This window comes from Gopherus flavomarginatus, chromosome 12 (genome assembly GCF_025201925.1).
Source record: "Gopherus flavomarginatus isolate rGopFla2 chromosome 12, rGopFla2.mat.asm, whole genome shotgun sequence".
Lineage (NCBI taxonomy): Eukaryota > Metazoa > Chordata > Testudines > Testudinidae > Gopherus > Gopherus flavomarginatus.
The window spans coordinates 32829935-32852257 of record NC_066628.1 but is presented as its reverse complement, the minus strand read 5'-3'; the positions used below and the strand labels follow the sequence as shown (position 1 = coordinate 32852257).

Genomic DNA, 22323 nt, shown 5'->3' with positions numbered 1-22323 from the left:
AAGTTTGAGATATAAAACTTGTACAATTACCTTACTATAATAGCACAGTTGTGACTCAGCATAAACTAGTCAGATCACTCAATTTTCATATGAAACATTATAATTACCTCTAAGTCTTCTGCAGGCTTTTACATGTACATTTATAATTTAACCAGAAATTGGTTAAAACTTCATTATGCTAATTAGCATGATTACAGAACTAAGATGCTGTCATTTATGATTTCTTTGTATAGGGCCATATGACTTGATGATGTAAATCAGCACTTCTCCATTGGTCCGTTTCTGTGTTTTATTAAAGCTGCACAATGATCAGAACCAACTTTACTGCACATAAGATTTGGCTTCAGTTGATTAAGAAAAAAATCACATAAGGATAAGAGGGAGTTATTTGTTCAAATATGTTGCAGAATTAAACCAGCCTCATGCATTGAGTACAAGTCTGAAAGGAAGGAACTCACAAGTCGCATTTCCAGCTCTGTTACTGACTGCATGTTTTTGGGCAAGTCTTGGCGGCTAAGTTCCCATTTTCATAAAACACAGATATTACTTAATGATCTTCTTCACAGACATGCTATGGGATTGTAAGGGAATTGTTTGCAAAACACTATTAAATGAATAAAATTGTGACAATAATCTTTTGTTTATGCATAATCTAATTCTGTATCATTTAAGTAATTTACATTATGTATAATGTGAGACACAAGACATCTTTTCATTTTATATTCTAATACAAACAGACAGCAGGGGATTTTCAAGGTTAGAAAGGCCATGAGCCACATCAGTTAACTTTTATGCTACATGTTCAAATCCAGGATTGACTAGTTCTGACTAAAACTTGATGTATGAGGGAGAAAAATAAAGTCTGACTGGCTGATGGGTCATCTCTGTGCTGTTTACAAACCCTATTTCTATTAATTTTGGTATATTCCAAGTGTTCTGAACACCTTTTATTGATGTGCAGTTGCCAGTTATGGTACAGGATTTTGGAATTTAGTGAAGCAAAAAGGGAAAATGGTAAGAACAAAAGTAAAAAATGATTTTTTTTCTCTCCCCACAATTTATACCCATATCATATTTTATGTACTACAGATGTTTTGTTCCAAGGATTTCCTATAGTTATTTTTATAATGTTAGTGGATGGGGAAACATTAACATAACCATTTACAACATTATGTTTTTAAATTCAGAAACATTAATGGCTTGGATGTACTAGGAATAAAAGATACAAGGTAAAACAAAGTACCTAAACTCTAAAATGAAAAATTTGTGGAATATAGTTGTTACCAACAGGAAACAAAAACTACAGCAGAATTCTCAAACTAGGGGTCGGGACCCCTCAGGGAATAATGAGGTTCTTACATCGGGGGTCGCGAGCTGTCAGCCTCCGCCTCAAACCCTGCTTTGCCTCCAGCATTTATAATGGTGTTAAATATATTCAAAGTATCTTTTAATTTATAAGGAGGGGTCAAACTCAGAGGCTATATGAAAGGGGTCATGAGTACAAAAGTCTGAGAACCACTGAACTACAGATACTCATTTTGGGCTGTGCCTTCACTAGGCACAAACTCAGAAACTAGTTACAAACATATTTAAAATCTGTTTATACGATCAATGGCTAAAGAGTTTGGTTTTTGCGTGGGAGAGAAAATTTTGGTAGTGGTTAAAGGTATAGTAAAGTGGCTTTGAATAGGATCCTACTGACCTAAGTTCCCTGTAAGTTGAGCAGGCCGACACGCAGGCACTCAGGGAACCTGCCGCGGCCAGAGGAGGGGCGACCCGAACACAGCCCCATCTGAACCTGCTGCGGCTGGGGGCGGGGCACCTATCCCGCAGCCCCAGCCCTGGAGCTGCCATGGCAGGGACAGGTGCCTTCCCCCCCAGCTCTCCCAGCCCAGGTGCTGCTGCGGGAAGAGAGAGAGCTGAGGGGAGTCCTCTCTCCCCACTGTAGCCCCAGAGCATCCTCCTGTATCCCAAACCCCTCATCCCGCACCCCAGCCAGAGCCCTCACCCCCTGTGCTCCAACCCCTATCCCCTCATCCCTGGCCCCACCCCAGAGCCTGCACCCTCAGCAGGAGCCCTCACCTCCTACACCTCAACCCTGAGCCCCTCTGCCCCAGCCCCCGCACCCATAGCCGGAGTCCTCATCCCCACACATACACACCCCAACCCTCTCCCACAGCCCTGAGCCCCTCATCCCTAGCCCCACTCCAGAGCCCGCACCCACAGCCGGAGCCCTCATCCCCACACATACACCCCCCCTCAATCTCTCCCCCTGCCAAGAGCCCCTCATCCTCAGCCCTGAGCCCTTCATCCCCAGCCGGAGCCCTCACCTCCCCCACACCCCAACCCTCTACCCCAGCCCTGAGCCCCCTCCCACATTCTGAACCCCATGGCCCCCACCACGTGAATTTTGTTATGCGCATCAATATATCACACATCACCTCCATATTGGTGCACGTAACAAAATTCATTCTGGGAAAAATTAGAGGGAACACTGTGTACTGAACATCACTTAATGCAATTTAAATAAAAAATAAAACAAGTTCACAATCTCCCCCAACAGATAGCTTTAGCAGTAAGGGAGGACTGCACCCAGTTCCTCTTCTTTCCACTTCAATAGGAGAACAAGTACTCATTGGAAAACACCACATGAACTCAAGCATTTCGCACCTAACAAAAGCATGTAGTCTCCAGTTCAACTCTTCACTTTAGCAATAATAAGTGTATCATATTTTACACACACAAACAAAAGTGGATATTTTCTGATAATATATTTGCTCTGAATATTTGAAGATATTTGCAAATTACTAACAAAATGTTGCAGCAGACACCTCTAAGAAGTTTTTCAACACCAATCAATGCCCAACTCTGCAGATTTTTTTGAACTTGGGATAATCCTTGCTTTACTTAAAAGAAGTCTCTGTTAAAAATTCAGTTGACAGTAGAAATAATAATGAGCCATTACAAGATTTCATATCTTCAGTAAATAAAAAGGAAACAAAAAATGAAAAATTAAGAAACACTGAATTGAATGCTTTAATTTGATGAAACCTTGTGAAAACATGTAAAACCATAAAATTGTAACTCACAAGTGCACAGTCGGGCATTTGGCCTTCAAGTTTGTCTAAAAAACAGAATGTTGCACTACAAAAAAATAATGAATCAGGAACACCACCTACTTAGTGGAACCATAGTAAAGTAACATCACTGAAGAGGAAATACAATGAGCCGCAATGGGGAAGTATGAAATTGTAAACTGTATTAGAATATCATGGAATGCAAATTAAATGAGTTTCAGAAGTACTGTTTGAAGATAAAACGAAAGAAAAACTAAAGAAAGTGCTAAAATGTCCACATACTAGCTTCCCTTGCGAGACCATTTTGAATAACGCTTTGTGTTCATGACTGTAGAGCTGGGACTGAACCAAAACCACATATTATGAATATCAAAAACTTTGGGGAGGTTTGGATGCAGATCAACGCTTTATAGTTGTCACTGAAACCACCTTTGTAGTCACACCTACAAACTACTGTAATAATCTTTATGCAAAATATATCTTGTATCACTGAGGAAAGTAGTAACACTGATCAATATGCTCATGTATGTGCAAAGTGCATATTAAGATTTATGTGCATAAGCCTAAATTATGACTACAATGCGCTTATCAGACAAGTCTGGAAATGGAGTAAACTGGTTTCACAAACACAAAGTACAAGCTAATACCTCTAGCCAGGTTGACTGGCAATCACTTGTCAAGTGTTCATTCTTTGGCAACGAAGGTGAGGCAGGAATAGATCAATCTATATTTTAACAAAAAATAACATGGACCCGCTTTCACCATGAGACTCCATGTCTCCTTCCTCATATCTGGAATGAACTTTATCTAGGAGTAACACTCAGGAAAATGTATTTCAAAAGGTGACTGGACTATAAAAGTGAGGTTCTGTCTTTCTTTCACTTAAGACGACAAAGGAACCAGCCCTTTGACTCTGGGGGAGAGCCTGACCTGAGAATCTGGTCAGTCCTGTTGCTGGAAATAGGTCTAACTTGTTAAGTTTTAGCTACTAGAAAGTGTTTATCTATTTCTCTTGTAACCATTTCCAGCTTTAATACCTGGTACTTGTACTCACTTAAAACCTCTCTCTTTGTAGTTAAACAAACTTGTTTTATTTTTAATCTAAACTAATCCAGTCTTATGGTTTGAACTGAACTGTTTGGTAACTCCAGTTAAAGTAGCAAACTGTTGAATATTAACGCTTTACAGAGGCAACAGACCTCTAATATCTGAACTGTCCAGGAAAGGGCTGGACAGTGCAGAAAACATTTTTGGGAAAATTCAGGACTGGGAGTGTGCTGGAGTCATCCTCCAAGTTGTAACCGAGGCTGGTGGAAGGAAGCCAGAGTGTGACTGAAATGCTGCTGACAGGCTGCTGGGGTCAGAGTAGCTGGATCAGGGCTATAGCTATACACAGACACTCAGGGTACACTTGCATGTTGTTTGGCTGTTTGTGAGCCAAACAGGAAAGCATTGTGAGGCACCCCAGGTTACGGGGCAGGTGGAGACACAATCTCTCATTGGTCTGAATTGCACCCCAGAATGTGACAATAGCTCAATCCCTACTTGTGAATATGGTTATTTCAGCATCTCTGTTTGTTGAAATTAGGAATTTGATTTAACAACTGCTTTAAATAAATGTGGATAAACTCTTCTTCTCTTTGTATATGATTACTCAAACATATTGGTATAGCTCACGATATAAGGCTTGGTTCACATTTTTCTGAGTGGTAAGAGCATAATTACCCCGAAAGGTTTTCACTATATACCTGAGCTGACACTTAAATGTTATTGTATTCAGCCCTTTTTACAGCAGAAGTTAAGTAGATATGAACTGGAAGAAGGCAGGGCATGAGAACCAGCCTTGGAAAGGCCATGGCTTCACTGGAATTTACAGAGCTCCTGAGATGTGTTCAGTTAACCCTAAGAATTTTTCACATACCCAATTTTGCACACACACTTGCAATTATGCATCACCACAGGTGCTCTCATTATGATTCTTCCCTATAAAAGTATGAGAGAAGCATGTTAAAGCCTGAATTCTGTAGAAAAAAAGATGAATCAAGAGTAAAAACTAAACTGCCAGTTCTCCATAGCAGGCACTAACCTCATTCTCCCTTGCTGTAAACACTGACAGATCAACATAGAACTGAAGAGACAACGTATCCCAAATTTCCAAGTGGACAGCCCATTTACCTTAACTCCTTTCTGCTCTGGAAATACATTTTTGGGGGTTTAGATTTCCACTTTTTACTAATTGTGAACCTTCAATAACCTTTTTGATAAAGAGGAAAAACAAATTAATGAGAAACTTTGAAGACAAAAATGGTTCAATTTCAGATCATGCTAAATAAAATCAAAGTTGAAATTTTGAAATTTTTCAGGGGACTAGTTTTTCATTTTTCAGTCTAAAATATTCTACAGCCATTAACAGATACATTTCTAAATAAGTTTCTTATTTGTTTATTTATTTTTTGCTACTATTTATCACAGTTTCTACTCTAAATCCTTGGCTAAAAACAATAGGCATATGGATTTAACTATACCAGTATAGCAAGCACTTTTATATGAGTATAATTGCACACACAATAGGCAGGTTGTACTAGTAGAACTACTTCAATAACAAAAATCATACCTCTAACCAAAAAACGTATACCAGTACAACATCTGTGTGTAGACCAGACCTAATACACAGAGTAAGAGCTGTCAGTATGGAATAGAAGCTTCAGCTGTCAATCTCTCTATCCATTAGATTTCATTACTCAGTAACATTTCAAATTTTTCAAAATTCTTGCAGCTATATCCTCTGCTACACAGCTATTCATTGTTTTCCAGCAGTGGAGGATTGAAAGTCGTTTCACATGGCCAAAGAATATGCACTCAGGAGAGCCTTGAACTGGTCTATGAATTTCAGTATATGCTGGGCACCACATTCATACCATAAATCAGAAACCATAAGAAACACACACACAGTAATAATCTAACCAAGATCTTTGAACAGATTTGATCCCTCACACATTAAGGGTAATTGAACAAACCACTGCTCAAGACAAAACTTCTCTCAAATATTTCCTTTACTTATCCTCTCTCCATTTCAATTTAATGTAGGGCCTTTAGCCTTTAATCCTTCTGGGGAAAGCGGCCTACCCCCAAAGTGCATGTATGATTGACTCAAATTCAATGTTAAATACACAGGCAGAAATGAAGGCCTCCCTACTCATACAGAACTGCTCTCACTAAGGGGCTGGGGAGCTGCCATTCTTCCTCCATCCCTTCCTTACCATTAACCTGTTTAATTCTCTTTCCCATCTCCCTCCATATCCTACCCAACTCAGTCTCTCCCACTGCACTTTTATTCTCCCTTGATACTCTCCCAATCTCCTGTTCCCAGCCCACTGCTTACAACCACCTGCTCATACTTTTCTCCTAATATACACTTGTCTACAGCTCACAAATATCCTCTGCCACTTTCTGTTCCACTGAAACCACTAACTATCTTCCTGAGCCTCTTCAGTCTTCCACCTTCTCCCAAACACTGCACTCTCTGTCCCCTGATGCACCTCTTCAGTCTCAATGTTCCCTATCCAGTCCCTAGCTCTGGACAGGCAGCCTGGATTCTGTCCAATTTAAAAACAATGGGAGATGGCTGCCATCTTTACTAGGGGCAGCTTCAAGCTGCATTCAAATACTCTATGGAAATTGTGGCCATCTCAGCTGTGGGCAGGTACCCTGAATAAAGGAAAAATTGTGATTTTGAAGCCAGGAGTCACGAGGCCATGTGAAACTTTAAAAATAAACTAAATATTAATATTGCAAGATTTGTGATAAAATCACAGAAGCTTACACATTTCAGCAAATGGATGAATCTTTCACACATAAAGGCTCCAAAGACTTTAGATCCCAAAATGTGATTCTCTAACTTGACCAGAGAAGCCTTCACTCAGAACAAGACAGATTGTGGCATGCTGGGACCAGTCATATCTAAAGGCTATATTTATATATTAAAAATAAGGACAAAAGCAATCTCAATTTTATGCAAATTATACGTGGTTTTGGAGCCCCTGGCAAAATACCAATATACCCCTCAGTTGCACAAAGTAGGGGAGGCCCCTCAAGTGAGTAATTGGGCAAGACAATTAATTATTAAAAATATGTATTACTGTTTCTCCTCTCTTGTGCGCTTGTGTGTGTGTACTAAACAAACACACACTACACACACATTGTTTCAGCAAAATATATTACATTACCTACATTGTTCATGGCTAACTGCCTGATATATGAGAAAGAGAAACTGATTTTCAAATATTTAACACTGTGACTAAAGTATAAAATATTATTAAAGTCTATACAACAACCATACTGTGGATCCATAAATATCATGCCACAATAACAGAGTGATTGTTAGATGTGGTTGTTGACATGTGGAGGCCATACTGAACATACATTTACTTACAAAGCTGTATGAGTAGAGATGTTTTTCATTTGTGATGTTAGATTAAATGTAGAACAGACTTAAGCTAACACTATAGCTTTGAAAATCTACTATGGTTTTTCGAAAACTCTAAATTGGAAAGAATATATAAGGGAGCTGCTTAATGGAAAGCAAAGGCAGAGCTGAACTTTGGTATATCCAGAGTGATTTATGTATAAATGCCCAATTGATGAAAGCTGTCATAAGAACAGTACTTTCACCATCAGTGAGAGTATTTCCTTCTCTGTCCAACAGAATATAAAAAGGAATCAGTCTGTTTCTTATGGCTTTCCACTCTCATCATTTTGGAACACCACATTTACATAACCACTGCTTCATTATCCAACCATCAACTCCATTTGGATTTCTGAAACCCCACAGGTTATTTAAAAATCTCTCATATTCATTTGCCTGGTCAGACAGAGTTATTTATTACTTATGATGCTTCACAAACTGGATATCCTTAATTTAAGAAACACCAGAAACAGTCTCAGTATACCTGTGGCTGGATAAAGATAAAGAAGGTCATAGAAGTGTGGTCTGTCTCTGAGGTATAACAGAAGTGATTACTGAATATCAAGTACATTTAATGTTAACTAGAATGCTAACCGAGACAACTTAAATATACCAACTCAGACCAAGGACAACTGACAGCATTAACTTCACATCTGAAGCTGATTATCCTTAGTCTTAAAAATATTATATATATATATATATATATATATATATATATATATATATATATATATATATATATATATATGTCTTGAAAGAGTCATATAAGGACTTGTTTACACTAGTTTAACAGTCATGGTGCCGGGCGTAAGCAAACTAAGCAATGGCTTAGAGCCCCAAACAGCTCCAGGGGACTCCAATTTAGTATTACCACTTATCTTATTTAACATGGACTTTTTAACAAGTGTGTTAGTATGTATTATGCTGGTTTGTTTTCTGATTTGTGGAAATAATGCAATTAGTATCTTAGGGTGTGGGTCGGGGTAAGGAGGGCCCTCCAAATATTCCTGCTTAGGGCCCCAGTGGGCTAGTACCACCTCTAAAACCTTGTCTGGATGCAGACCTTCTCTACACTAGAAAGAGTTTGCCAGTACTGTATAGCTACCCAGGAAAACCTTCCTAGTGGAGACACAGTTTACCAGGAAAAGAGTTTCTTTGCCAGTTTATGCAATTCTCCAAATGAAATATGCTATTCCAGCAAAATAACTTTTTGCCATTATAACTGCATCTACACTGGCATAGCTATGTTGGGTTGTGGTTTTTCTTCACACTCCTAATCCACACAACTATGCCAGAAAAACTTACGTGTAGACCAGGCTGTAGTTATATCATTATAAAAGTGCTTATACCAATATAGTTTATTCCGGTTCAGCAAGTGAAATAAACAATATTGGCATAACTGAAGCATTTGCATTGGCATAATTACTGCCTCAAAAATTCACACCCCTAACTGATATAGTTATACTAGGTGTAAAACTTCTTCACTGTACACCAGGCCATAATCTCTGGAATAGCCAGAAAGCACACAATTTATACTACCTGTAATGTTTTTTTTAAATACATACTGCATTCAAACTGTGTAGCTCAGATTTTAAAGTAGCTTGGAAAGTGGGGCTTCTGTACAAACAGTTTTCATTTTACATCCTGATAAGCAATTTGGGCAACTTTCCAGTTTCACATGGGATAATATGCGTCTTTAGCTTAAGGTAGAAAAGGGAGAGTACTGGTTCAAACAAGCAACGTATAATTTTTACTTCTTTTTTTTAATTGAAGTGTTGGAAAAATTAGTTGCATCACTTAAAGTTATCCTTGAGGGTTGGCACTTACTTGTCTGATTCCTATATTTACGTATTTGTCCTTGGCATCTTACTGGGCAACATTTTCACACAAATTAACTATTCCTGAGTAATATTTTTCAGTGTATTAAGCATTGAAACAGGATTTTCTGCAAGCTGAGAAATGTGCATATTTTCAGTCTAAGCCATATTCTCTGACACCCTAATTAGTAAAATCTGGGATTCTCCCACTAAAATAAATGAATTCTGTGCTCTCCTCCCTTCATCAGTGAAATATGAGTTCAACCCACAGCCTCTCAATAGATTCTGGGCTCTTTCTCCTTTTCGTAAATAGAGAATACCTGATTATGCTGTTCTTTACAGAGCCCCTCCAGGAAAAACCAGAGGCTTTAGCCACTCTGCTTCTCCCTCTCTCCCCCCTCCCTCTTGAAGTGGTAACTGCGTCACTGCTCCTGCCCTCCTGCAAAAGCACACTGACTCCTGCCATTCTGCTACTTTCCTCTCATCAGAGAAGAAACCAGTGGCTCCCCAGGTCCACTTAGTTCATTCATTTGGACAAAGTTTCTGCTCATGGTGATTAAGCAGATAAGTGGGTTTTTTCAAGCTCTTATTATCTAGCTCATATCTTTCAATATCTATTATATGAATAAGTCTTACTGGTAATTTTTAGTATGTTACTTTACATCAGTACCTGCCAGGACATGTCCCGATAACATGTTCGGGTCTGTCTCAAACTTGCTGAGGAGAGGAGACAAAAGGGCACCTGACAGAGTAATTCAAATGGAAACAAAGACTACCTCATGGTTTAGCCCATGAAGATTTATAATTGTGTTTGTTTCTAAATCGACATTGCAAAAGAAAATCTGCTTATGTGTATGCACTGATTAGAGGACAACATAATACGTGCCAGGGGAGACCTGGGACATTTGGACTTCAATATAAAACAAAAAACAAAAAAAAAAAACAAAATTCCAAATGAGGGAGGTTTACCCACAGCCAAACATTTTGTGCCACAGAAAAGAGGGACAAGTTTAGGAGGTAGGAGAGTAAGGACTTTTCCACCATGCTGCAAACGCAGATAATATTTCAGTACTCTATAACTATATTTAATGGCACTCTGGCAATGCTTTTCATAGTATTTGCATAGACTTACTTATTTCTATCCATCTTCCATTTTTAATTTCTATAAAGTTATGAATAAGATACTTCATTCTTTCAGTTAGGCCAAACAAAAAAATATATCTGGCTTATCTAGGGCACAGAAAAGTGAGTAACTGCTTGGGAATAAGGAAATCAGGCTTGGAGGAAACTGATGTCTCACTACTTATATAACAAGGAGTCCGTGCCACCTTAAAGACTAACAGATTTATCTGGCCTTCAGAAACCCACGAAAGCTTATGCTCAAATAAATCTGTTAGTCTTTAAGATGCCTCTGGACTCCTTGTTGTGTTTGTGGACACCAACTAAGATGGCTACTCCTTTGATACATTACTTGTATAATGACAAATTAAGAACGGCAAAGGCCATTGGAGAGATGGAAAGAATCAGATGGCATACAGGATACCATTTGTTACAAGTGTATTGTCAGATACAAAATATTGAATTTAATCTATTATTTTCCAAAATAAAAGGCTGAAACAATCCTTTGATCTAGCAGTATTTGAAAAATTTTCTTTTATATGATTCTAAAAAGTCAGCCACATTACAATATAGTCATGGTAGCTATCCAATAAAAGCATTACAGTAGAACCTCAAAGATACAAAAAACAGAGTTACGGACTGACCAGTCACCCGGACACATGTGAAAACAGAAGTAATCAATCTGGCAGCAGCAGAGAGCGCCTCCCACCCCTAAAATAAAATAAATACTATACTGTGCCTGTATTGCATCTTAAAGGTAGGCATATCTGGGCTGCCTGTCCCCACTCATACATACGAGGCAACCACTTATAGAAAGATACTTGGGTTGCCAGCCCAAGGAAGCCGGAGCCAGCCAGCACAGCAAGAGCAGTGCTGGGGTCTGCACCACTTTCACCCCTCCTCTCCTATACCCCCTGGCCGCTGAGAGGGGGAAGCGCTGTTTTTACCTCCCACCCCCAGGAGGGGGGACATGCTGTTTTCACACACACCCCTGCCAGGAGAGGGACAAACTTGCAAACTCATGCCAGGGCTGAGTAGGGAGCTTAGGGACTGCTAGAGCATGGTGTGGAGTGTCAGCAGCTGGATCTGGAGCCCAAACTGCACTCTGTTCAGTTATGAACATTTCAGAGTTTCGGACAACCTCCATTACCGAGGTGTACATAACTGTGGAGTTCTACTGTAATTTGTCCATAGTAAGGATCAGCTATATCTTGTATTTCAATTTGCATGCAGCCTGGGGTATTTCTCCTTTTCAAGTTATGGCAATTATGTTTTGGCAACCAAAATTAGATAATTACCCTGAAATGTAGTGGAAGTTGCATATACAGTTTGGTATTAGCATAACTCTTGTCTTAGCATCTATGCAGCACATCTCATCCATAGATCTCAAAACATTCTTTAAATGGGGATAATTATACTTATCCTCATTTTACAGATAAGCCAACTGAGTCACAAAATGATGAAATGATTCATCTAAGGTTATTTGCAGCATTATTGTAGCCTGAAAAAGAGAGTTGTGTAGCCTGAAAGTCTCTCTTTCACCAACTGAAGTTGGCCCAATAAAAGATATTCCCTCATCCACCTTAGGTTACGCAGAAGATTTGTCACAGAGCTGGGAACAGAACTTACAACTACTGATTCCTAGTCTAGGTCCCTATCTGCTGGACCATGCTACCATCAATAAATGATAACTGGTCTAAGCTTGTAAGTCATTTCATACAAAATAGAGACACAAGTGGTGCTCCTATTTTAGGCCATACTGAAATCGAAGCATATTGAACAGAAGGTCATCAAAATGGTTAGATTTCAAACTATTCAAATTTTTAGTAAGTTTTACTTAAGTCTTGTAATGCCAATAAAACACTAGAACATCTAATAAACTTCCATTTTATATGCGTTCTGGTAAGAAGAAGTGTGACTTCAATTTTCAAATGAGTCTCCAGCTGTGTGGAACTTCATATGGTCACGTGTTCTAAAGCTATTCTTGCTTCCAACTCAGTATTAAGAACAAACAAGAGAAGGATATTTTTAAAAACAGGACATAGCTATGGTAGACAAATTCTCAATTTTGCCAACTCTAACTACACTGCAACAAGGCTACCTTGTTCAGAAAACTGCTAGAGCAAATCCATGTCTAAGAGTAATGTAATTACCAGACTATGTAATAACTGTTTCAGCTCCCAAGACAAAGTATACGGATGAGGTGTAGTGTGTGGTTTGAAGGGCAGACAGAAGAGTGTCTTAAATGGCGATCTGTATTTACTGCCCTACTCTAGCGCTAGAGTAGTAATAATATGATACAGCAAACAAAAGCCTTTCAGTCGTACATTGGGGTAACTACACTGTTGGCATGTGGAATGCAATCATTAAAAATTGAGGTTCTGGGCTGCAAATCCCCCAAGATTATTACTATTTGCTGTCAGCACATTAGGTGGCCTGACTCTCCGCTCCTCTACCCATTTTTATCTCACACTCCATTTCACCATGAAGCTGTCTGCCTGGCACAAGGCAGATAAAACGATCTCCTGATTCCATTCCAATTAATTTGCAACAACAACAGAAGTAAATGGAAGCAGGTTATACCACATTCATCTGATATAATATGACATAGCTGCTGAACAGAAGGCTGCACTGAGAAAGTTTCTGTGGTACTGCTCAGTATTCTACTGTGTGATTGTCGCATTAGGATAATATCATGACACTTTCCAAATGCTTGGAATCTTGTCCATCTCAGATTAAATGGATGTAGCAGTCAGACAAATGCAGCTCTCCTGATGCTTATTTCACATCTCTCTAGCGGTGCAAAAGAAATGTGGTCTTCTTGCCCATTCAATCTTTAGTCCATGAGATCAGTCTGTCAACAAGGCTGCTAATTTTTTTAAAACAGTTCAGGAATTCTGAAGTATACTAAGTTGTCAGAAGTGTTCTGTTTTGTTTTTCTAATTGGGACCAGTTAAGGTGAATCAAAATGCTTTCAGGGGACCATTGAACTGCCATGCCAGTTCTATCTCCCAGACTTTGAAGCCATCAAACTCTTGTTTGGGCTCTAAATGTAGGCAGGAATGAAAAGAAATGCCTCTCCAGACCTCTGCGCCCCCACCCCAGCTGTGAGGTCCTGCAAGCCTCAAATCTTCCTCCCTTCATGAAGCCATTGGGAGAGCTGGTGAGAGACATTATTACCCAAAACACGGGTACATTTACAACACCCGGTTCTATGTCATCTTTACGTCAACTGAAAACACGTCCATCTCCAACGCTTTCTGAGTGCCTTTTGGAGATCTTCAGCTGGATGAAGAGCAACTGGCTGAAGATGAATCTGGACAAGAATGAACTGCTAATGCAGGGATGGGCAAACTTTTTGGCCCGAGGGACACATCTGGGCATGGAAATTGTATGAGGGACCATGAATGCTCATGAAACCGGGGGTTGGGATGCAGGAGGGGGTGAGGTCCACAGCTGGAGGTGTGGGCTCTGCGGCGGGGCCAGAAATGAGGAGTTCAGGGTGTGAGAAGGGGCTCCAGGCTGGGGCCGGAGGTTGGGGGCAGAGGGGTGGGGGGGGCTCTGGCTGGGGATGTGGGCTCTGGGGTGGGAATGAGGGGTTGGTGGTGCAGGAGGGGGCTCTGGGCTGGGACTGAGGGTTTTGGAGGGAAGGAGGGGCATCAGGGCTGGGACAGGGAGTCGGGGTGCGGGAGGCGGTCAGGGGTGCAGACTCCAGGTGGCGCTTACCTCACGCAGCTCTTGGAAGCAGTGGAATGTCCCTTCTCCATCTCCTACGTGGAGGTATGGCCAGACGGCTCTGCACGCTGCTCCGTCTGCAGGCAGCGTCCCTGCAGCTCCCATTGTCCGTGGTTCCTGGCCAATGGGAGTTGCAGGGGTGATGCTTGGGGCGGGGGCAGCATGTGGAGCCATCTGGCTGTGCCTCCACATAGGAAACGGAGAGGGGGAGCCATGTGGAGCCACGGCAGGCATGGAGCAGGGAAACCCCCCCCAACCCCACTCCCTGGCTGGAGCAAAGGAGCGGGGCAAGTCCCGGATCCTGATCCCTGGCACAAGCTCGAAGGCCAATTAAAACATGTGAAGAGCCAGATGTGGCCCCCGGGCTGTAGGTTGCCCATCCCTTTGCTAATGGGAAGAGGGAAATGGTTTGATGAACTCTCCCCTCCATAACAATCATTTTTATCAAAAATTTCCTCTGTAATATTGGTCACAGCCTGGGCTTCCCTCCTTGACTCAGCACGGTACTAGGATAACCAAGTAGCTACAGCAGCAAGACACTAACAACCCATCTGTGACTGGCCAGAAAATGGTGTCTATTGAACACAGATCCGGCCATAGTGATTCACGCATTTGTAACATCTGGACTGAACTAATGCAATTCTTGATATTGTGGATCTCAGCCTGGGGATTGCAACGTCCCTCCTTTTCTTTATGTGGCTAGTGGGAACAGGGTCCTGAAACTCTGTCAGGGAGGTACTGGAACTTTTTTCTATTGTATCATGCAATCATAGTAAAGAAAAGGCCTCATTCCCTTTCTTTACGTGCCTATTGGGAACAGGGTCTTGAATCTATGGCAGGGAGATATTCAAATTTTTTTCTACTGTAGCATGCAATCACAGTAAAACAAAGAGTGAGAATCACTGCTCTATATCTGGAAAGCAAACTACATGTCCTGGGACAGTTCCAGCTTGTTCAGAATGCAGCATCTTGACTATTCAGCAGGAACACATGACCCCATCAAACCATTCTCTGGACTGGCTCCCCACTGTACACAGTTCAAAGTCACTGTTCTGATTTTCAAAACCTTGCATAGAATCGATCCTGGCTATCTAGAGCACATCTCTCCATCCATGCCCACGTCCCCTCGCAAAAGCTGAGTTTCACTAGATTAATAATGTTGCCACCCAAAAGGAATAGGTTTGTGTTTGCAGAAGACAGAACCTGCACAAGAACTGCATCAGGAATATGGAACTCACTGCCAAATGAAATAAGAATGACTCTTAATACTGCTGCATTCAGGGCAAAATGTAAACCCCACCTGTCCACCCAGTACTTCGCACAATAGCATCCTCATTCTCATGAATTCATTCATTATAAATAAAATATAACCCCCCTAATCCTGCTTCTAGAGGCAGGGAAAGGAGGAAGAAAACACCATCCTATTTTAAGCAATTAGATGAGATCCAATCCTACAGTGATAAGCGCCATATAAATACAATGGAATCCTGATTATCTGATCTAACTGGGATCAGGGTCATATCTGATAACCAAAAATCTGGATAAACCAAAAAATGGGTGTCTGGGTTCTCACTGTCAGCCCCAGGCAGTGGGAGCCCCTGCTGCTGTCAGCCCTGGGCGGCTGGTGGTTCAGTTAATATGGAGAGCTGGATAAATGGAGGCTCGGTTAAACAAAGTTCTACTGTACCAGATTGAAAGTTGGGCTTTTAAATGCTATCTTATGTTAATATCTACTTGGCACATCACTAAGTTGCTCTAATATTAATTATCTCCGAAGAAACAGCATTCAGTTAGCTTCTTATACTCTTTCCTTCCTGCCTTCATTCACTCACCCTCTTTTCTCACTTGAAATCTCAGGTGTGGGATCAAATTAATTATACAGATACTTGTGAGGGTGTGTACTCCACAAAGGCCCTGAATGGGTTAATGTGGGACTGAGAAGCCGATTATGTTACCTGGCTGCACCCTGGAGTCAGAGCCAGGCTTAACTGACAATGAAGCTCAGCTGGGCAGGAGCAGGCTGGTTAGTATAAAGAGACAAAGTTTGTAGCAGAAGAGGGGCTGCAGGGAGAATGTCTGCAGTCACTCGCTGGGAACAGAGAGGTAGTAAGGAGGAAACTCAAGCAGACAAATAAGCTCTGGAACCCTACCCTGACTGGAGAAGGGTGGCAAACTGTCAGGGAAATATAAAGCAGCTACTTGGATGCAGCAGGCCTTGTGATGCACCCTGAAAGAAGGGAAGGATTTGGACTGCTAGGGACAGAGAGACCTGGAAGATGTTCTGTGCAGGAACAGAATAAAGGGAACTTAAGAAGCTTGAAAGGGCAAGCCTGATAAAGATTGGGCAAGAAGGAGCCAAGGGAAACAGCAGCAAGGAGAAGGACTGCGTGGACATCAGCTACTGGTTATAGGTTCCCTGGGCTGAAATCTGGTGTAGTGTATGGGCCCAGGTTCCCCTACCAGACACTGGGAAGGGGGCCTGAGTCCAGAGAATGGGACAAGGACACTGGAAAGCCCTAAGGCAAGGGTGTGAGGACCAGGGGCCTGGAGATGGGGAGGCTCAAGAAATCTGACTGTTTTACATTGGGTTTCTGTTATCTTGAAAGGGGCAACTGAATCAGAAGGCCAAATTACAGGGAGAGACACCACTGCAGCGACGGAGCAAGCATCAGCATATGGTGCCATGCGGGAGAGAGAGATGTTACGCCACAACTAGCCAGATGGAGGTTCTCTTGCAGTGTGAACATCCTTTACAGTTCAACTGATCAACATCAGCAGCAATGGAATCCAGTAATTCTACCCACAGATAAGGAATGAAAAAAGCTGCTGCAGTAGGCGAGAGAGAAGCTTTAAGTCAGTCATGGATTATTCAAACTACATGCACACTGCTGACTAAGGAGTAGATGAGGGCATATCCAAGGTCATGAAAAAAAAAAACACTCTTTCCTTTGTGCCAATCCCATCCTTACTGACATATATCACTATTACACAACAGGTCCAGACAAGCAAAATTAGACAGAGCAAAACATGAACACACATTTATCTACTACACAATATATTTTCTGTTAGGAAGAAATGTATGCATTGAAATTTGCAAACACTGAATAAAAAACAATAATTCACTTTTGAGCTCAGTTGTTAGTGGGACTCTTTTGAACAAAGATGCTTTGCCAAATTGTGCATGGTAATGTTGCAGTGTGGAGTCATGCCTGAAGGAATTAAACTCAGACAACTCTGTTCTGTAAACAAATCTTGTTCAAGCATCAAATGAACTGTTTTCCCAGAGGTACTATGAACTAATGCATTACTCTAATTCACCCAATCCACTAGCTACTTGAAGGTTACATCAATCATCAAAGATGCACATAACCAATCAAGCTGGAGTTCACTCACTTTCATATAGTGAGAAATATTGTGTAAAAATGGCTTTAGGCATTACAACTTTTGATCTAAATCCAAACTACAGCATTAGGCAAATTTTTGCTTTTAGAGCTGGAAAATACCTTGCAAATCTTGCTGAGGAAGTAAAAATGATAACAATATATTCAGTTTTGCCACCTGATAAGTAATGTCAAATATACCATACACACATTTGAGAAAAGGCAAGCAACTGTGCTACAAAGGACAGGATATGACTGACATTGGCACATATTAACTGCCATTGCTCAGCCACGAAAATACTGGGGAGCAAAGCCCTTTTACTCCTCTGTCCAGATTGTATTCCAGCCCCAGGGGAGGGAGAACAGAGTCTACATGAGAAAAGCCCTGTCTCTTCTGTCCAAACTCATTTTTGAGAGCTGTTGCACCTCCCTACTGTAGAGACTTCAATGTTTTCAGACACTGATTTTTCTTGTGCGTCTTGTTTTCCTAATTTGTGTTGTGATTATAAAAACAGTTAGATTACAAGCTACTATTTTAGCAGTAATCACGCTAATAAAGATCAATGTCTAAACACGCACAAGTCTATTCAGCAGAGGATCAAGAGAGTTCTCGTAAGTCTTTGCCCAGAACAAATTTACAGGTGCCACTTATCTTTCAATTTCTGGTATCTTAACATAAAATTATATTGATTTCTACATACCAGAACACAAATCCCACCCCAATCTTCCACTTATCTCTATTCAAGTATGCTTGTAGTACAAACTGCTACTCATCAGCAGCCCCACCAATCACAAATTATATAGAAAGGAATATCATATTTCACAAGAAATCTAACAGCATGAAGCTTTGGCACACACAGGTGTGGAAAAGAGCAGGTGCACATCCCTGTACTGAACAACAGGTTGTTTAGCAGACATTCCTTAACTGAAAGAACCACAATGCTCTCTATTCTGGACTGTGTGCGCTTGGGAGCGAAAGTTCAAAGGTGATTAACTCTCAGAGTGGTAATTTTAAGAATGTCTATTTTGTTCCCAGACCTCCTCTAGTAAATACCTTTTTGACAGATAGTCAATTGACCTTCGCTTTACAGAAATCCCTTGAACGCTCCCTTCAAAGCTTTAACATTTTCTCTTGGGAGGTTTATTGCACTGTGAAATCTATTTTTACCAAATATTTTTGACAGCAATACGATTAGTTTTAAGAGGCAGAATTCTTCATGTCAACCACATATGGACAAATAAAATTACACATCAACATGTTCATCAAGTTTATCATTTTCAGGAAGGTAAGTGGAACATGTATAAGAACTTCAAGTGGCCCTCTCCTGCTGGTCCTAGCCATTGAAATACATTTAAAATTCTGCTTCTAACAACCACACTGTTCATAAAACCTTAATTTAACTGAATAAACACATTTTATATCACAGGAATAAAGAACAGTTGTTCTACAGACGACTACTTTATTTTAGAGCCAGTGTTGAGGGAAAAAACAAATTTCAATATAACTATAGGTTTGTGCAACAATTTATATAATGAACCATATGTTCTGATTGTCTGAGGATATGTAAACATTAACCACAGTTGATTAAATCATTGTTGTAAATGCTCCTTTGTCGTTTTTCATATTACACAATGTGCTACATTAAAAAGCATTCTAGTTTAAATGACATTCTATTCTAATACTAGTTTGGAGAAACTTTTCTAACCTATTTGAAACTAGTGTATTACTGTCAAAAAAGGGGTTTGGTTTGCTTAACAGCAAACAAGCATAAGAAAAAAATTCAAAGCAACTATTACCTACAAGGCTCTAGCTAAAGGAAAACTGTATGTTGAGAATGCTTAGCCACCACCAGCCCAGTGAAATTTTCCCATCCTTTTAAAGAAATGTATCTGACCACAGTGCTTTATGTTTGTTTGTTTTTTAAATGAGAATGAAAGTAATACTCACACTATTTGGATGCTGAATGGCAGCTTCAAACTGCAGTTTCACCCTCTGTGGCATCATCACATCATCCTGTAATAAATAGCACACAGTTACTGAACAGAAAAAGGGTCACAGTACAGTTCTCAAACACACACTAGAATATGTTGTTAGGTTAACAATCATTTCACCAGCCTGCAGACAAAACCTTTTTTAAAATACAAAGGCAGCAAATATTAAAACCACTTTGACCACTGTTTGGTTTCTTTTTAAATGGACTATAACAGAGATTAAAGGTATTTTAAAAGGAACCAAATTAAATTTTGCAGAACTAAAAATCAGACTTTAGGCATTATCCCTCTCTTGGGTATCTCTAGGAACACACTTGAATGAAGATCCTCTACCTACCACCCGCTCCTAAGCATTCAGACCATTCAGACCACTAACCAGCCCCTCCACTGTTCTGAGCCCTCAGACTCCAGCCACAGCTTAAACACTCCATCTCCCAGAACACTACCTGAAAGTGAGTGTCTTCTGGTTTACCTCTTCAAGGGGCACATGGTAGGTATAATGCATTAAATGCACAGACACTTTGCATAGGATTCTAGCACATTATTGCTCTTTACTTAAGTCAAATTATTTGTGCTCCTGACATGAGTATTCTGCACAGATAGATGTGAAAGGGTGGCATGGGTTCTCTCAGGCTGGCCAAAATGCAGGTGCAAATCAGCACAGCTTTTGTAGAAGAAAAGAAGTCTAGAATTTGGCCTTTAATATTTTTGTGAATGCCTTTAGCCACAGCAACTATTTTGCAATTGGTGGTTTTATTTGTTTAATTTTTCCAACCAATATTATCACACTTTTCAAACCTTTATAAGTTAATTAGCAAACCCAACTCAGCTTTCTTGTGAAACAAGCTTTTTGAAAAAATTCCTTTCAGCTACCATGATCAGCTTAATAAGCAGGTATACTAGGAATATTTGTACAATAGATAGCTACAGTAGACCCCCAGATATATGGAGAGCAGAATCAAACAGTCTAGAACCCGTGCAGAAAACAGCAATATCAAATGCCCATGGTTTACAAGAACCTATGAATAAAAATAAAATGCTGCCTTCCTGCTCAACCAGTGAGGTGCCCTAGCTGTTGCTGTCACTCCATGGGGGATGCAATGAGGAGGAAAAGGCTAAATCATTGAGTGTTACTAAAAAAAAATAGCAATCACAGAGCTACAATTCCACCTGGAGGGTCTGGTGAGTACACAAGCCTCTTCACCTTTGGTTTCAAGATTTGAAGATAACAACAGAACCCCCTGTTAATAGTGTAGTCCCATGACTTATAGGAGCTTGGGGTTTTTTTTAATTTTGTATATATAAAGCATGCACCTGTCAGTCTTCGTATAAAAAAATAGAAAACTCATTACAAAAAAAAATCTAATTCTACAGTATTTTCAGCATGCAAGTCAGTAAACCAGTGCGCTAAGAACTGTTACCAAATAAACACAAAGAACAGGGCTTTTGTTTTCTTAGTATTAGAAGTATGAGTCTATTCTCCCATCGACTTATGGGGGGAGTATCACAGGAAACGTGTGTGTATGAATAATAATTACAGGCACAATGCATCCCACATATCAGTGATGGAAATACAAACTGCTTACAGTGTAATCAAACAAAGGATATTCCATTGGAACACTATAGCAATCTAATTCTGAAGGAGAAATAAAAAAAAACGTGAAAAGGTTTCACAGAGTCTGTAAGCTCCCAGTACGCAGAAAGACACAAAACCCAACAAAAAACAAAATTCAGGAATGTGGTAATAATGTGATATGAAGCTATTTACTTCTAGGTCAGTAGTTTGAATCCCAGGTCAGTAGTGACCAAAAGTTACTGTCTGAAAATTGTCTTTTCATTTCAGTACAATTCCTGTAGATACCCTACATATCTTACACCCCTAAAAATACCCACTACCACTACAACTGGAAACCTCATTAGGAATATCAGCAGAGAGGCAGAGGACTGAATAGGAGAATGAGCTAACCTCTCACCCTGAGAGGCTCTCACTGCAAGTCAGAATTAAGAAATGCTGGCAGCATGAGGAAGTGTTCTTTGCTGCCTATTTGTTCTTTACTTGTTTTGTTGGTAAGTAAAAGACTTCAATCTTCAAGCTTGTCATGCAGTATTTTTCATGATCACAAAAAAATCATGTTTGTAAAAAGATTGACGAAAGCTAAAAAAGAAACCCAGAGTCTGTAAAACATCAAACGTTCCATATACTCTAACGTTATTTTACAAAAATATTACTATTAGCAGGACTTGTAAAACAGAATGCATCAGCAATTAGACTGTACTTAAAACATACTCCATAAATTTAGATTTTGAATTCATTCTTCTTTCCACTCTAGCATAAAGAGACAGTGTTTTCTTAAACGCAGTCTTGTAAAACTGGGGTAAGTCCCTTCCTGCTCTGAATAGAGTACAAATACCTCTTACATAGTCCAAACTTACCCTCTTCCTGGGGTATGGTACTAATGTTTTTAAAATATTAATAAAATCTAACTTTAGCCTGAGCTTTCTCTCCAAGATAAGCTGTTCTATAGGGTTTCCTCTGTTCCAGCCCCTTGTTCCCTTCACTTCATAGAAACATTCCAACTTTTCTCATATGTTGGCTGGAGCTAAGAGATCATTCACCAGCACCCTGAATGAGCAGTATCTACTTCACTTGTGTATGTGAAGTTCTAGCAACTGAGCTAAGTGTGAATCAACAGAGGAGCCCGGAATCCCTACTCTGTGTCCTAGAACTTGTCATTAGA

The 22323-nt window shown here is 40.2% G+C and overlaps 1 protein-coding gene across 3 annotated transcripts in view; it reads right to left on the bottom strand.

Annotated features, from left to right (window-relative positions):
* The window catches only part of B3GNTL1 (UDP-GlcNAc:betaGal beta-1,3-N-acetylglucosaminyltransferase like 1), a 313585-nt gene that overhangs the window by 271625 nt on the left and 19637 nt on the right, over positions 1-22323 (bottom strand). For all 3 annotated transcript variants that reach the window (XM_050919448.1, XM_050919450.1, XM_050919449.1), the window contains exon 2: positions 19542-19607. In XM_050919448.1, coding sequence (XP_050775405.1) covers positions 19542-19598 — 57 coding nt within the window. In that variant the 5' untranslated portion in view covers positions 19599-19607. The remainder of the gene's footprint in view (positions 1-19541; positions 19608-22323) is intronic.